General features: G+C 31.6%; 4 protein-coding genes across 7 annotated transcripts; 2 read left to right on the top strand and 2 right to left on the bottom strand.

Annotated features, from left to right (window-relative positions):
- Nucleotides 1-2,576: 2,576 nt before the first annotated feature.
- On the top strand, nucleotides 2,577-4,297 carry LOC108764672 (zinc finger protein 32). 4 transcript variants are annotated; one of them, XM_018513012.1, is made up of 4 exons: nucleotides 2,577-2,687; nucleotides 2,753-2,788; nucleotides 2,943-3,164; nucleotides 3,262-4,297. In XM_018513012.1, exons 3-4 carry the CDS (start codon nucleotides 2,943-2,945, stop codon nucleotides 4,180-4,182), a joined length of 1,143 nt encoding a protein of 380 aa, XP_018368514.1. In that variant the 5' UTR covers nucleotides 2,577-2,687; nucleotides 2,753-2,788; the 3' UTR covers nucleotides 4,183-4,297. The 4 variants fall into 4 exon arrangements, with proteins under 4 accessions (XP_018368514.1, XP_018368513.1, XP_018368512.1 ...); XM_018513011.1 differs by having other exon boundaries at nucleotides 2,577-2,794; XM_018513010.1 differs by having other exon boundaries at nucleotides 2,577-2,788.
- Nucleotides 4,298-5,651: 1,354 nt separating this feature from the next.
- On the bottom strand, nucleotides 5,652-7,603 carry LOC108764673 (8-oxo-dGDP phosphatase NUDT18). The gene is made up of 4 exons (XM_018513014.1): nucleotides 7,195-7,603; nucleotides 6,540-7,074; nucleotides 6,297-6,399; nucleotides 5,652-5,995 (listed from the first exon to the last, which is right to left on the bottom strand). The coding sequence occupies exons 1-4, from the start codon at nucleotides 7,292-7,294 to the stop codon at nucleotides 5,756-5,758; spliced, it is 978 nt and encodes a 325-aa protein (XP_018368516.1). The 5' UTR covers nucleotides 7,295-7,603; the 3' UTR covers nucleotides 5,652-5,755.
- Nucleotides 7,604-8,715: 1,112 nt separating this feature from the next.
- On the top strand, nucleotides 8,716-11,250 carry S2P (membrane-bound transcription factor site-2 protease). The gene is made up of 6 exons (XM_018513007.1): nucleotides 8,716-9,028; nucleotides 9,274-9,549; nucleotides 9,844-10,194; nucleotides 10,258-10,416; nucleotides 10,533-10,790; nucleotides 10,882-11,250. The coding sequence occupies exons 1-6, from the start codon at nucleotides 8,954-8,956 to the stop codon at nucleotides 11,248-11,250; spliced, it is 1,488 nt and encodes a 495-aa protein (XP_018368509.1). The 5' UTR covers nucleotides 8,716-8,953.
- Nucleotides 11,251-11,515: 265 nt separating this feature from the next.
- TfIIA-S (general transcription factor IIA subunit 2) lies at nucleotides 11,516-13,142 on the bottom strand. Its single transcript, XM_018513008.1, has 4 exons — nucleotides 12,899-13,142; nucleotides 12,154-12,258; nucleotides 11,935-12,064; nucleotides 11,516-11,751 (listed from the first exon to the last, which is right to left on the bottom strand). The coding sequence occupies exons 1-4, from the start codon at nucleotides 13,076-13,078 to the stop codon at nucleotides 11,720-11,722; spliced, it is 447 nt and encodes a 148-aa protein (XP_018368510.1). The 5' UTR covers nucleotides 13,079-13,142; the 3' UTR covers nucleotides 11,516-11,719.
- Between the last annotated feature and the right edge of the window lie 2,528 nt (nucleotides 13,143-15,670).

Raw genomic sequence — 15,670 nt, forward strand, 5'->3', positions numbered from 1 at the left:
ATGGGTACCGATTCCCCATGAGGCGTACTTTTCGAGATGCGTAGGTTACGAAAACCAATCGTAAATTCATTTAGCATTTCTGTTAGAGTGTACAACAGAAATTCTAATCAGCAATTGGTTGCATTTGTTCCGCATTTCTCTAATATTCCGCGAAATACGCTCAATGTGAATGCGGGCTTTCAGAATGGCGTATTCTAGTAAATAAAAAATAACGTATTCTAGTAAATTACTAGAATACGCAGGTTACGCTTACGCAGGTTACGCCGCATGTGACGGCACCCTAATGGCCGCAGCACACACTCTTGCATAACGCATAATACATAGTGCATAATGGAATCAACCAATCGAAATTCTTCTTTTCCATGGAATGAGAGGAAAGGAAAGCTTCTGATTAGTTGATTCGCTTATGCACTATGCGTTATGCGTTATGCGTTATGCAAAAGCTTGTGTCTGGGCTCTAAGACTGCCGTAAAGCGTTAAGGGCTTCACACATGAAATGCATAACAGAGCATAAGCATAACATAAGACTGCTGGACCAATGAGCATCTAGCATAATGTCGCCATATTGATTTACATAAGATGCTCATTGGTTTAGCGGCCTTATGTTATGCTTATGCTCTGTTATGCATTTCATGTGGGATAGCCCTTAGTCCGGATCTACAATAGGTGTTTTATGCCTTATGCCGTAAGAAACTGACCAATTACAGTCGAATCCGAGAAGAATAAGCGACTGTGATTCGCCCATTTCTTATGGCTTAAGGCTTAAAACCCTATTGTAGATCCGGGGTTACGGCAATCTTTGTGCTCTTACCTTTACTTCTGTTATTCTATCATTGTTGTTTATTAGACGTAAAACAAGGATAGAATGACAGAAATAGCGCTAATAGCGTCTCCCCGAACGCACCTTCTGTAGGCAGAGTCTCGGATTCGCGTTTATTGACTATTGATCTTAGGTCTGTTCTTTATTCCTGTATTGTATGAACAGTGCAATAAGTTGAAACAAAAGGGTGTTTACGTGAAGTAATCGAATCTCTAAATCGGATTGAGTACCACTGTTCAATTCGATTTAGAGATTCAATTACTTCACGTAAACACCATATACTACGTTTACACGGCATGCTTTACGCCTAAGTTATAACATCGATGTTATGAAACTGGCCAATCATAGCTGTTCCTCTGAAAAATGGACTGACTGTGATTGGTCAGTTTCATAACATCGATGTAATAACTTCGGCATAAAGCGTGCCGTGTAAACGTAGTAATTGATATGTATATGTTAGATATAAATATCTATCGTAAACACCCAAAACAAATGTATATTTAATCAACTTTAACTTATTGCACTATGTGCACCAGTTCAGATAGTGCAGGAATACAGAACAGACTTTTTAGGCCGGAATCCATAGTCCATCCTTATGCCCGTGTCACACTACGGATTGCGAACGCGGATCGGATTGGGATTGCGGATCGCAGATCGGAACTCAGCCAATCAAGACAAGGCAGTTTCGGATCCGGATTGTAGATTACAGAATAGATGGCTCTCTATTTTTGCGATCCGTAATCGTAATCCAAGCCAATAAAACATCGAGTTTGGTCACGTGACTCATTTATGATGGATGAATAAGCATCGTTTGTGTGGTTAGGTTATCTGTGCTCATCATAACTCATACAATGGGTCCCAAATTTCGGGACGCAACTTTTAAAACCGTTTTATCGAGAGAGAATGTACACAGCAAACGTCGACGACACTACATTTGCGATACAGCATATGTTACAAATTGAATCCGTAGTCCGTACCATGGTCCGTAGTGTGAACGAAGAATCCAAATCCGACGATCCGCAATCCCAATCCGATCCGCGTTCGCAATCCGTAGTGTGACACGGGCATTAAGCCCGATGTTCACGATGCTAGAAATCGATCCGAGATCTCGGCCAGAGAAAAAATTAACAAATCACATTTGAATAATTTGATCACATGACCATTGCGATTGGTCAATTCTTTTTTCATTTGAGGTCTCGGACCGATTTCTAGCATCGTGGACACAAGGCTTTAGGCTGTAGTCGAAGTCTCGCTACAAATGCTTTGGAGGGGTGGCACCCAGTTGGACACGGCTCAATTGGACATGAGCTACTCACAGCGCTTGAGACTACAAAGCTCCCAAGCACCGGTCGCTGTGATTGGTGGTGTCCAATCGAGACGTGATCAATCGGGATCACCTCGCTTTGGAGCATTCTTTGATTGGTCAATTCGTAAAATTCTTTCTTCTGATTGATCAACGAAGTGTTTGCAGCGTTAAGTGGAACACAGTGATCACACCTTATATTTTGTATCGATATATTCGATATTTGCTGTATTGATATTTTTTGTCCGATATATTACCTGTATCAATGCATTTAGTTTTAATACAGTATTAATACGAATATCAATACAATTGAAAATATCGAACATCCCTAGTCTTGAGATTCAAACTTCTGCGCAGATGCTCGACGCTTGCATGTAATGGCACCTTTAACTCGGAACGCACCTTGTGTCTGGGGCTTTGTTCCTTCCGTTTGAATCATATAGGTGGCGTTTAGATATATAATTAAATAATGGCTTTGAGACAAAGGGATTAAAGATTCTTGTTAGCAATGTGAGCTTACAAAAAGTCTCGTATGTATATATTATCGCGTTTATTGAGTAAGAAGTGTGTAACAATTATGACACGCAAGTTCACTAGAACTACGAAATTTAGCAACTGATATTTTCCAGGCCGAGGCCCTTATTGACAATTCTTCAAATGAAAGTGTTAGTGTATGACGATTATGACTTTAATACTTTGAATATCAATTGTAATTATATAGGGGCAAATGGACTTATATGGCATTTCACTGTAGTGCGCTGATATGAATGTATAACATTCTGTATATATAACATTTTGTTTGTTTTCTGTATTTTACAGATGTTTAGTCCTATACAAATAAAGCACGAATGTACAACCATAGAGGATGTAAACGCAAGTAATAAAATTAACAGCTCAGATAGTTCCTTGTATCCTTTTATTAATCAAGATATTGAGTATAAGCACCGTCAGTTGTCTCAATTTTGGGAACAAACGCAGTTATCAAACGAGGTACCTGCGAAAAATGAAATTCATGATCAACAGGCTATGTTCCGAGCAGAAGTAAATATTTACAGTATTGTAAACAACTTGCATTTAACAACTTGGCAAGTAATTTTACTTAGTTTTTTTATATTAAGTTTATATATTTTTGTTCTAGGAAGCTGATAGTTTATCATATATGCAAAATGGCATATTCCTTTCAGTTGATCAAGAGGATGGCAACAATCAAATACAGACAAATAACCAGTGTGATTCTCTGAGTATAAGTAATGTTGTCATAGTTCAAGAAAACAAACAGTCACAGCCTGTACAGGATTTGCAGAATATAGGAAATATTAGTCAAACGTTAACAGCACAATCGCTGACTGTAAAAAACAATCGTCTTGGGAGGCCATCCAAAAGTTCTACGGAATCTAGTACAGGAAAAAAATTAAAATGTCAATGTGAGATTTGCTTCAAGGAATTTGGACACAAAAGCAATTTATTTATTCATATGAGAACGCATAATGGAGACAGGCCGTATAAATGCAGTCAATGTGAAAAGTGTTTTACACACAGTGGAAACTTGGCTATACACATGAGAACGCATTCTGGTGAACGCCCATATGGTTGTCAGATATGTGGAAAAATGTTTAGCCATAGTGGAAATCTCTCCACTCACTTAAGAACTCATTCGGGTGTAAAGCCCTACAAATGTAATGTGTGTGGTAAAGAATTTAGGCACAGTGGTAATTTGTCGATACACGAGAGGATACATTCCGGAATTAAGCCATTTCAATGTAAAATTTGTGGAAAGGAATTCCATCACAGTGGTAATTTAACAACTCATATGAAAAAACATCCTGTAAATACGGACACAAATCCAACTGATTGTGAAAACAATCAAAAGCACGTACTGCATACTAGTACTGCAAATGTTAATATTACTGCTTCTTCAAATTATTTAAATAATGTATCTTTAACGCTCAATGATGACATTAAATTAATGCATAATACTAGTAATGTGGTTCCTATAAAGAATGAAAGTACAGAAGACACTGTATTAAATACAATGGGAAGATTAACGTCTACTAGTTGAAGGTATACATTATTATCATGCAGGATGAGAATATAATTTGTTACAAATTGATACTGTCAATAATTAGATAAAAAATTGAAAACTCAAATTCTTGATACCTTAATGATAAGAAAGTATGTATCTGTCATATATGACTTTTTCAAAATGTAAAATTAATTTTTTCGGTTTTAAGTGATCTTTTCGAACTGTTATCAAAAAGTTTCCTGATTTGATGATATTAATTTGTAATAAATTACACACAATATCCCGCACATTAAGGATTTTTTAAATGTCCTTAGTATTTTTTCATTTAATGCTCTATTTACAAACAAGCAATTTTTTACTGACAAAGACAACAATAGCTTTCATTTTCTTTGTGTAATTATATGATGGTCTTCCTAAATATAACATTATATGTATATAAAATTATAAACTTGCGTATTTTATGTAGATTTATTTAAGATCAAGTGGTAAATGATTATAATGATCTGTGATGTTTTTGAGTTACTAAAATAGGATATGAGAGGACAGTAGAAACAATACTTTTATTTAAAAAATGTCTACCATTTATTTATATATAAATAACATGTTCTATATTTCTTGTTCAATTATTTGTGTTTATACAAGTATGTTATAATCAATAATATCAGACTTAAATAACCCTTGAAAATTAAATAAGTTATTATAATTATTATTATATACTTTGAGTATACAAAGCATAACATGTATAAAAATAATAAAAATATAATTTGTATCTTATTTTGAGCTCATATGTGCAATTTAAGATATCTAATAAGCGATAAATTGCTCGTTAAAATTTTTATTAGCCTTACTTTTATATTTAATTCTTATTGTTACTGAACTTTATTTTAATAAATTATCTTTACTTTCAATTTTTTACATTGTATATAACAGATATTGATTGAGTGATATAATTTGCATAAACAAGATATGTAAAAGACTGTAATTTTTAATCGCATATATGCACAAATATAAAATTTCAAATCTAACGATTCTAAATATTTTTTTATGTAATGTTCAATAATAAATTTTTTAACGAACTTATGAACTTGATTTTTAATAATTTCTTTTTATAGTTACAATTATACATATATACATAATGATCTATAATTTAAATTATCAATTTTAAATTTCAAATATATATACATATAATGAATATACTATGTGAAATTTTTATAGTATCATACTATTATTATATTGCTTAATACATTATAATTTATAATTTATACTAGGAATAAATTAAACTTTTAAGAAGAAAAATTTAATTCCAATGTGTTATATTATTTTATGATTAATACTTTAGTTTCTTTTTCATAAAGTGCATATATATATATATAAGCTAAATATAATAACATTATATATAGCTTATTTATATTAGTTAAGAATATAAAATGTGTTATCTGTCATGTATTAATATCTGTTATAAAGTCATTGGTGTAGACTAGGATATTACAATGTTAACATTATAAACTTGATTTTAGTAAAAAAATTACTGTATATTATATTCTCCTGTATCTTATACCATTCATTTTCATCAAACAAAATAATTGCTTAATAAAACATTTGTATACAATTAACGTACGACTTTCAAAGGGACAGTCATATTTCGTGGTAGACGAGCTGCAAGAGATTCTGCTACGTTTTCAGAAAGCTCGTACCAAATATATTTTCCAGTTACAGGCACGTCTTCCAATGGTAACTTGAAGGATACCAATAGTGTTAAACACAGACCATCACCTTCTTGTCCACCGCTAAATTCTACAGACAATAAACCATGTGGTTTATGCTGTGGTACATCGTTTCCAAATATTTCCTTAAAAAAAAAAAATTACCTGAATATATACATTCGTAACAAAAGCTTTCAATTATGTTTTTCTCAAATATACATATTATATTGTATATAGTAAATATATATATTTTGTGAATGATAATTTATATGCAATTTATTATTATTAATGTAAAAAAAATGTTTTTGCAACCAGATTAGATTTTTTAGTTTTAAAAACATTTTTCATTGCAAAATATATACAATATATTGTATATATTTGATACTTAATAGTTCATTAATACTTATATATTTCATAAAATATCTAATGCTTTCCTAATACACTCACAGTCATAAAACTATGCAAAATAGACAGTAAACTACGATTTGGATTAAGTTCACAAATCGGTGGATTGTATTGTTCAGTATTGGATAGCACATGTAATCTGTTCCTATTAACAAAGTTTATATAAAAATAATTACATTATAGATATACTATATATATATATACATATATATATATATAATATATATTTTAACAATATAATTGTAATTCTGTTAGATATTAATACAAATGTTGTATAATACTTACGTTGCTCTCTTTTTAGATGTAACTATTAATCTCAACAATAATTTTGTGTGTGATTTGGTCACAGGCATCAAATGAGGATGTTGGGGAATAGTTTTATTTGAAACATAACTTTTACCCCGGTCTAAGAGATATATTATATCGTTAGATCTTAATGGCAAGTCATTTATGTTTCGTACCCAGCATGCTTGTAGCGATTCCTCATTTGCCTGATCGGGTGTCTTTAGAGTACCGCCGACTATATCCCCGGTAAAAACAAAACGAAACCATGTACCATTCGCGCATTCTACCAGTATCAGAGTTGTTGGCGCTATCACCAGACCTGTCTCTTCCAAGACTTCTCTTTTCACAGCACTTATAAGATTTTCATTTTTTTCCACTCTACCGGCTGGTAAGTACCATTTTCCAGTACAAGAAGCTTTAGCTTCTTGTATCATTAACACTTCCCCTTGGTCATTTATGACAACAGCGGCAACTATGTATGTTACTGTTTTCAAGCAAATGGGAATATGTGCTGTTAGTTGACCTGATTTTGCACCTGCAATGTTATACATTAGTTATATCAAAATTTTCTCTTTTCGAAGGAAAGAAAGAAAAAAGTACGGCATCATACAAGAACATTGTAAAAGCGATTGCAGTGCGAAGGTATCAGACATACCTGTTGTGTCACTTGCGAGAGTATGTACATTGCATATGTCATTTTCTAATGCTTGTCCAGCAAGCAGTAATTGAACTTGATTCTCTATAAGATCTGACATGTTTTATATATATATATATATATAATGAAAATAATGTTGCGTCGCGTACAGAACAATATTTGATTGCAAATATATGTTAAGTTGCAATTTAACACAATCAGCGTGAAAGTGATAGCTATCAGCCAGTAAACGCGTGGAAAGACGCATCAAGATATGTCACGACGATATTCGATTCAGTGCCGTCTCTATTACTAAAGCACTGGACTGGAGGCGCTGGAGCGTCTGGAGCCGCATATACATTCGTGTGCCAAATTCCCTATGCGAATTGTTGCAAAAATGCAAAATTTCAGAAGAAAAAACTTTGCCCATTTTGGCTTACACTTATCAATTGTATTCTATTTTGTAGATAATATATATAATATATATAATAAAAGTATTAAAAATTAAATACTCTCTTAAATCCTCAAACCTCTGCAGAAAACAGTTCTGGTATTTTAAAGATATCGCTCTATTCGACCGGTTGCTCATCATCAGAGCTATCAAAGCTAAAGAATGTCATTGACATTCTTAGAAAGTATTCATGTGTGACATAGCGTGAGCACAGCAATCTACAGTGCGGGCGTTATATTCTTACATGTGCCGTCATTGTGCTGCAGTGACGGCACTGCGAAGAAATGCCCTGGACGCAGAAATAAATCGTGTGTGTTCGAAGGAGAAAGATGAAAAAAAAAGATCCAGAAGTATTTTTTATTACGTAATAAAAGATAAAAGACTATAAGTTGATTAAGAGCATTTTGCAAGCATAAGTAGCAAAATTAATATCTCATGTTGGATCATATATTGTGATATGGGTTGTAAGTTGTAATTAATCGTAACATTGATCTGGCACTGTAGTTGGCATTTACGCAGTTTTAAGTTTTAATCTACTCTGTAATTTGACGGACTGCTTATTTCTGCATGCCAGGAATCCAAATCTATGTATAAAATGGACGAAGTTTTTTGCAATTTTGGACTCCAACTTCAAAAGGCGTAAAAATGATAATTAATCAATCTCCTTTGCGGATGCCAAATTGTAAATGTATTTTGGCTAAATTAGCCAATTAACAAATTTTAACATAAGGTTTGCGCTGAAAATAGGGAGAATTTGCAGTGACCGAAACGGTATTTGATGAGGATCTAATTGTTTATTATTGTGAGAAAATCGTCAGATTCCGCAACGTGATATCTAATAGGGATGTAATTATCGAATATGTAATGCGTAGTCTACAATGGCAGTAGCAGTAACGAATGAGGGCTGTAAAGCCTTATATCCACGATGCTCGAAATCGGTCCAAGACCTCGGATGAAGAAATAATTGACCAATCGCAATGTGATCAAATTGTTTAAATATGATTTGTTAATTTTTTTTCTGTCCAAGATCTTGGATCGATTTCTAGCATCGTGGACATCTGGCTTAAGAGTAAGAAATTGACCAATCACAGTCGATTATTCTTCTCACATTGGACTATGATTGGTCAATTTCTTGCTCTTACAGTCTCATCTATTACTTTGTACGTAGACTAGTAGACCACGCATTAGCGTCTAGGAGAATGTAGGAAAAAGAGTGCTTGTATGAAAATCGGTGCTTGTGTGTGTGACTTTCAATAACATTTTAGCGAAACGTAGCGATGTAATTATGAGAGGCCGGCATCCGAGATCCAAATTGAAATAAACTGAAAAATGGATGCCTTGAGCGTGTTAATTGCGATAGCCCTGATACATTGCTCATTATTTTTTTTTGATACGCTTTTTAAGGTAAATCATGTAATTATCTTATGACGTTTTGACTCTTGCTTCATGCTGGATGCAAAAGACCCTTTAGAACGAAATAACGTTTTAATACATCAGCAAAGTTTCTTCGGATTCAAGAAATTATTAATTGTCATTAATATCTACGTTTTCTGTCATAAAATTCTTGTTATTAATCTCACACACACACAATTTCATAATATAAATTATAAGTTTATCACAGTAAGGATAACTTGTGATATGTTTTTCAGTCCTGTTCACATTTTCCATACCTCTACTTCCTAGAAAATACTGGTTTGGAGATACAGATATTGAGAGTGAAATGGTTTACAACTGCTTTCAATCGCAAAATAATAAAATTGGGATTGGATTGCTCCAGATTCTGGATCGCTTGGTTCAATGCTGGTGTCATTATAAGCATTATACTCTTGCCGATAGCTGTTATCATTATTTTGAAGATGACATTTAACATGTGGCTAGCTGGATCTTCAAGCGATACCAGCTCAGGAGCTATATTAGAACCCATGGTAGGATTATAGAAATTAAGATATTTAAGGAGATCAGATATTTTTAAATAATCTTTACTATATAAGAGATTTTATAGATGTAAACTAGCCGATATTTAACTAGTTTAAGAACTAGTAAAATAAAGAACTAATTTATATGATTTATACATTTTACTATAGTAATACATTAGAATATGATATTAATACACAATTACTTAATCCTAGTATAATATAGAGAAAAGAGAGAGGTTTTTAAAACCTTTTATTAATTTCTCTACTTTTTGTGCAATTTAATTTCATAATTTTATGTTTTAGTTACCAGGCGTGGATATTCCTTTCAATGAAATTGGCTATTATGTAACAACACTAGCAATATGTAGTATATTTCATGAACTAGGGCATGCTCTTGCTGCAGCGAGAGAGGATGTACAGTTGTTTGGTTTAGGAATTGTGATTGTTTTCACCATTCCAATAGCTTACGTGCATATAAGCAATGAACAATTAGTTGCATTGCCATTAAGAAATCAGCTACGTATTGCGTGCGCAGGAATTTGGCATAATATTATTCTTGCTACAATAGCTGCAGCAATTCTTGTTTTTTCTACATGGCTATGGGCACCACTTTATAATATTAGCTCTGGGGTTTATGTAAAAACTATTTTACCTGTAAGTGACGAAAAAATATTTTATTAAAATATATTTCTATTGTATTATATTTTTTCGTTGTAGAATTCACCTATATTAGGACCAACTGGTCTTTTGGAATATGATGTAATATACAAATTAAATAATTGTCCTGTAAAGCACAGTGAGGATTGGTACGATTGTATGCTGCAAGCAGTACAACATTCTGCTCCTGGCTATTGTGTTAAGCAATCATTTGTTCAGGTAATCTCCTTAAGAGATATTCACATATGTTCATGATTTCATTGTTTAGCGTCTAGTATTTGTATTATTGTCAGTTTCAATTCTTACAACTTTGTTACAACATTGATATTTTTTAGGATTATGATGAGTCAGTACCAGCTAAACAGAAAACAAACGGTGCTGTGAATTGTTGTACAACTGACAGTGAAATAAATGGCAATCTATGTTTTGAATATATTGAAGGACCGCAAACTGCTCCTCTTCACTTACCTCCGCATTCTTGCCTTCCAGTAAGGATGATGCTTAATCAGTCACAAAATTTCTGTCAAGCTAGTCACGAGTGTTTATCTCACGATACTCATTGTATGAAACCTTCTTTAGACAATGTCACAAAGGTGAGTAGAGACAGAAAATATAACTTATCCTCTATATTAAATAGATTTTCAAAATCATTACAAATTTTTCTAAAACAATTTAAAACTGCAGATTATACAAATAAAAAGAAAAATAGGCAAGGATGTATTATTCTTTGGTCATCCAGCAGACGTTTACAGGACTGTTGATGTATCGGATTGGGTGCCAAAATATTCTTTCCTATATCCTGAATTACCAGAGTCCTTTGCGCTACTTTGCAAATATATTACAGTATTTTCAGCAGGGTTAGCAATCATTAATATTGTGCCTTGCTTCTTTCTAGATGGTCAATATATTCTGAATATAATTATACTTTATTTATTGAACTCCATGCCACATAATAGAAATATCAGAGAAAGCACAGTACTTACAATAACAAGTATAGGTACATTACTTTTTATAACAAACTTAATGTATTTGCTTATTAATAAATTATTGTAAGTTAATCATGCATTCTTATCTTCTTCCTCATTCTTCATATATATGTGAAATCATTTAATTATAAAATAATCTTAACACCTGTCCACATATATTAATAATAATAGTAATAATAATAATGCCCTTTTTGAATGTGTTCAAATTTATATAGAAACTTCTAACAAGACATATCTTTTATATTTTAATATTAATTAAAATATTTTGATATTAAATTCTTTTGTATACGTAAATCAAAAATAGGCAAGTAAAAGCATTGTTATTATGCAAGTTAAATATTGGTTTTATCCAGTTACAAAAATTATATTTTTAATATATATTACTATATAGCTGCCGGTAGTTAAATGTTTACTGGGAAAAAGTATATATCTATTTTTACATTATTTTGACTTATTTGCCTTGTTATTTGTCACAAAAAAGTTGTTTTGACAATATAAAGAAAGATTTCCCATGCATTTATAACATGTTAAATTTGTTATCGTTTTGCTGCTCCATCTGCATCCAATGCTAAAAAGAATATTTATATTATAAAATTTATTCTGAACAGTAATAAAAATTAGTAAACAATGTGATAGAAAACTATAAATTGTCTGTTTAATAATTAATTTGAATTACTTGAAGTACTTACAAAGTTAAAGTATAGGCAAAGATACATAATACATTAGGCTATATTTTAGCATTAATACTTACTTTTTCCATCGCAAGCAACAATTTTTACTTTATCTACTATTGCTACTTCTTGAACCTCACGGAATTCAACATCATTTAGCATAAAAGTCCAAACATTATCACAAAATCTATATGTGTTCAATTTGCCAGCCTGTAAGTTAATTCATTTAAATCAGACTTTTTCTAAATGTAATAATAAAGTCAAGCAAAGAAAATTATATAAATACTGAAGAAATTTACCTTAAATGTAAGTCTTGACTTAACTCTCGTTGCAAGAGCTTGATTAATAGCTTTGTCAAATTGTAACAATACTTTTATTGCAAGCTGAGGCGTTATTTGTCCATACTGAAATATGTATCATCTCATTATTAGATATAATACAGATGTATTTTAGTTGCATAAAAAATACATACATCAGAATCTATTGTAAGAATTACTTATTACCTTTTTGATCTTATAACATAAATGAAATTTATTATACGAGGAGCAGACTTCTAAAATGTATTTTGTCAAAAATTTCGTTTTGTAAGTTAGAGATGGTATAGTGTTTAGTGTTGTGAAAGACTCATATTTTAAGCTACTCTGTAATATTCTGAAAGTATTTTTTCACCATCAATTTATGTGTTGAAAAGTCTAAACATTCTAAGTGCATTATGTCCTTTAATTAGAGACAAACAAAATGCATTTGTTTAACATTATTAAAAATAGTTTAGCAATTTTGTTTAATATTTTACATATTACTGATTGGAAAATTGTTATTTTCTGTAAGAAAACGCATGGTTTCCTTATGGCTTATTTCTTTCTCATTTGCTGAAAATTATAAATTTTGGATAAAACGTATTTTGAAAGTCTGCACCTCATATGTAAATGATAAATTTAGCTAGTGCAAATTATGTTATCGTTTACTTGAAACAAATTATTTTTTTCTTCCTATACCGCCTAAAATGCTAAATCTAACCTATGTTTTACATCAATATGTATTCACCTGTATCAGCTCGTCAAGGCTCTCTTGCAATGTGTTTCCTAACGTTGTGTTTCTATACAATTGATAAGACATTTTGTCTAAAATGTTTCGTAAAACGTGGAAAGTGTAATAATTTCGAATCGCTAAACGTGTATCATCAACAAGCGACAATTTACTTTTGCATATCACGACCAACGACATTCGATACAGTACTGTCGTGTCGTGTCGGCGTGTCCGCGCTCTGCAGGCTCTAGCCTCTACTCTACAGTCTACTCTACTCTCGAAAACGAGTGCATGCAGCGCAGTCTGCGCAGCCCGCTCAGCTGGCAGCACACGACCTAAATCATTATGTTGGAATTTGCCCTGTAGTTACACGAAGCGAACACGTACGCAAATAAATCACGCGGCGTCTAATAAGAGAATTTAGAGAATATAGAGAATACCGTTTTTTTCGCACCTACTTACACTTTCACATGTTTATGTAATTTTGAATTTAAGTTTTAGTCTTTAGGTCTGTTTTCTGTGGCTGAACTTTTGGAACTTAAAGTGAGAAAGATATACGTTTGATATTTGTTTAAAGCGAGAAAGAGAGTTCTAGAACAGTCTAGTGCAGGAACAGAAAACAGACCATATATATCGGGATAAATTCTGTGTAATACGTATAATAATATGCATGTTTATGTAATAAATATACGTACATGTTTATATAAAAAATTCACATAAATTTTACATAAATTATTGCCGTCATTTTACTGTTTTGAGTATCTGCGTAGTAGGTATATTGAAAAAAAATGATTACAATTTAACTATAATTTAACTATAATTTATAATCATTTTTTAACCAAATATATACATATGTATATTTAAATATTTAATAGAATTGTAAATATAATTATTATTATTAACATTAATTAGCAGTAAAAAATGCAGCTCTTAATTATATAATTATAGTCACAAATATCAAATATTTTTCTGTTAGTTTCCAGAGAGAGACTGTTTTTATTAATATTTAGTCACAAAACATCCGGCATGTTGTTTGTATAATATAAAATATTTGCGATTTATAGTTTGCGTCAACAGTTTCGATACACTCTTTCATGTTGATCCTATATGAACTTCACGTCGTAGTCAATTACGTGGCATGTCGTGGTAAATCGCAAAGTCGCGTTCAAGTTGCTCCATCATTTATCTATTGTTATTGGGTAAAGTGATTCTTGCGCGTGAATGAAAGATTACTGCGAATGTGAAAAAGGTATTAAAATGTCGTATGCAATCGCTGTTATACGCCAGACCGAGTCGTTCATCACAAATTTGATCGAAATTATTTTGCATATTTGATAAAGCTTTTTTTTTAAATACAACAAAAGTGCTGCACAATAATCATTAGATACGTATACGTAATAGTCCGTAATTACTCCTGATGATTATATTTTAATTATTTAATTATTTGATTATATATTTGAATTGACATTCGATATGCAACCCTGCCATGGTGCATATCCGGTAATGCAGGTAATGTCGATAGTCGGTAGATATTATAGTATGTCAAAAATGCGAAGGCTACTTTAAAATGCTGTAACTTTGCGAAAAAAAATCGTAGCAACTAGTTTTTTTTTTTTAATTAAAGAGGAAAGTTCGAACTTTATGCCGCTGTAAATAGTATTTCCCCCCAAAAATTTACAAAGTCCGTGAATTCTGTCAAATCTTGCAATTTTCAATATGACACCTTCATATTTTGAGAGTTACAGTGGTAGGGATGCATTAATCTTAAAATTTGGCCATAGCGTCTTAAAGTAGAGATTAAGCTTTAATTAAAAAGAAAAACATCCTACGATAATTTTTCGAAAAGTTATCGTCAATTAAAGTTGGTCAATTTTTGCTCAAAATTTTTCTATGCCATAATTTTTTTGAGCAGTGTATATATATGTATATATATTGTATATATACAATACATGTATATATAATATATTCGAATTAAATAATTCACCGTCTTTGACTAATTCTAATATCTATATATATATTGAAAAACATTTCAAATTTTTTTAATTATTTCTACGTTAATCAGCAATTTTCCATTTATTTCAATGTTGTATAACCAACTTTCTGTATTTTTATCTCTTTCACTTATTCCCTCTTATCTCCTTCTACTTTTCCTAAATTATAAAACTTAAAATTATATTTATATATCGTATTAAATGAAATTAAGAAGATATCCCGTTGATTTCCCGCTAAAGTAAAACAGTATCACATTACATCAATATTATTAATTTTCCACTTAATAACATAAATGTAATTGTAATATATAACACATGCTGTATGTTACATTATTGAATAGGAAATTATAAATTATATCATTAATGTAATGTGTTACCGTTAGGGTAACTCCGGCAAATGTGCCGCGCTGGGATTTACGCCGCAGAAGTTAAAAAAAATAGAAGGAACAGGGGTAATTTTTCCCCGCAACTACTCTGTTATATGCCTTTATGTTATATTAGTATTGTGTTATGATTTCAGTTTCTTACTGTTAATATTAATGAAATTATTGTGAGTTGAATCGATTTGTCACTGTGTTAAGTAGCGCCATCATAAATTATGATCTATATAAACAATAAATAATAATTATATTTGGACTCTCAATTTTCAAACAAATTAAAAGTACGACTAAATTAGGCTAGTGAGAGTCTAGCAACGGCAAACGGCGCAATGATAGGTGAAAACCATACTCAGATGTTAACTTAAAGTCTTCTGTATTTGGACGTTTCGACTCTCTTTGGAGTCATCCTCAGCAATAAA

Source organism: Trachymyrmex cornetzi, unplaced genomic scaffold, assembly GCF_001594075.2.
Source record: "Trachymyrmex cornetzi isolate Tcor2-1 unplaced genomic scaffold, Tcor1.1 scaffold444, whole genome shotgun sequence".
Taxonomy (NCBI): domain Eukaryota; kingdom Metazoa; phylum Arthropoda; class Insecta; order Hymenoptera; family Formicidae; genus Trachymyrmex; species Trachymyrmex cornetzi.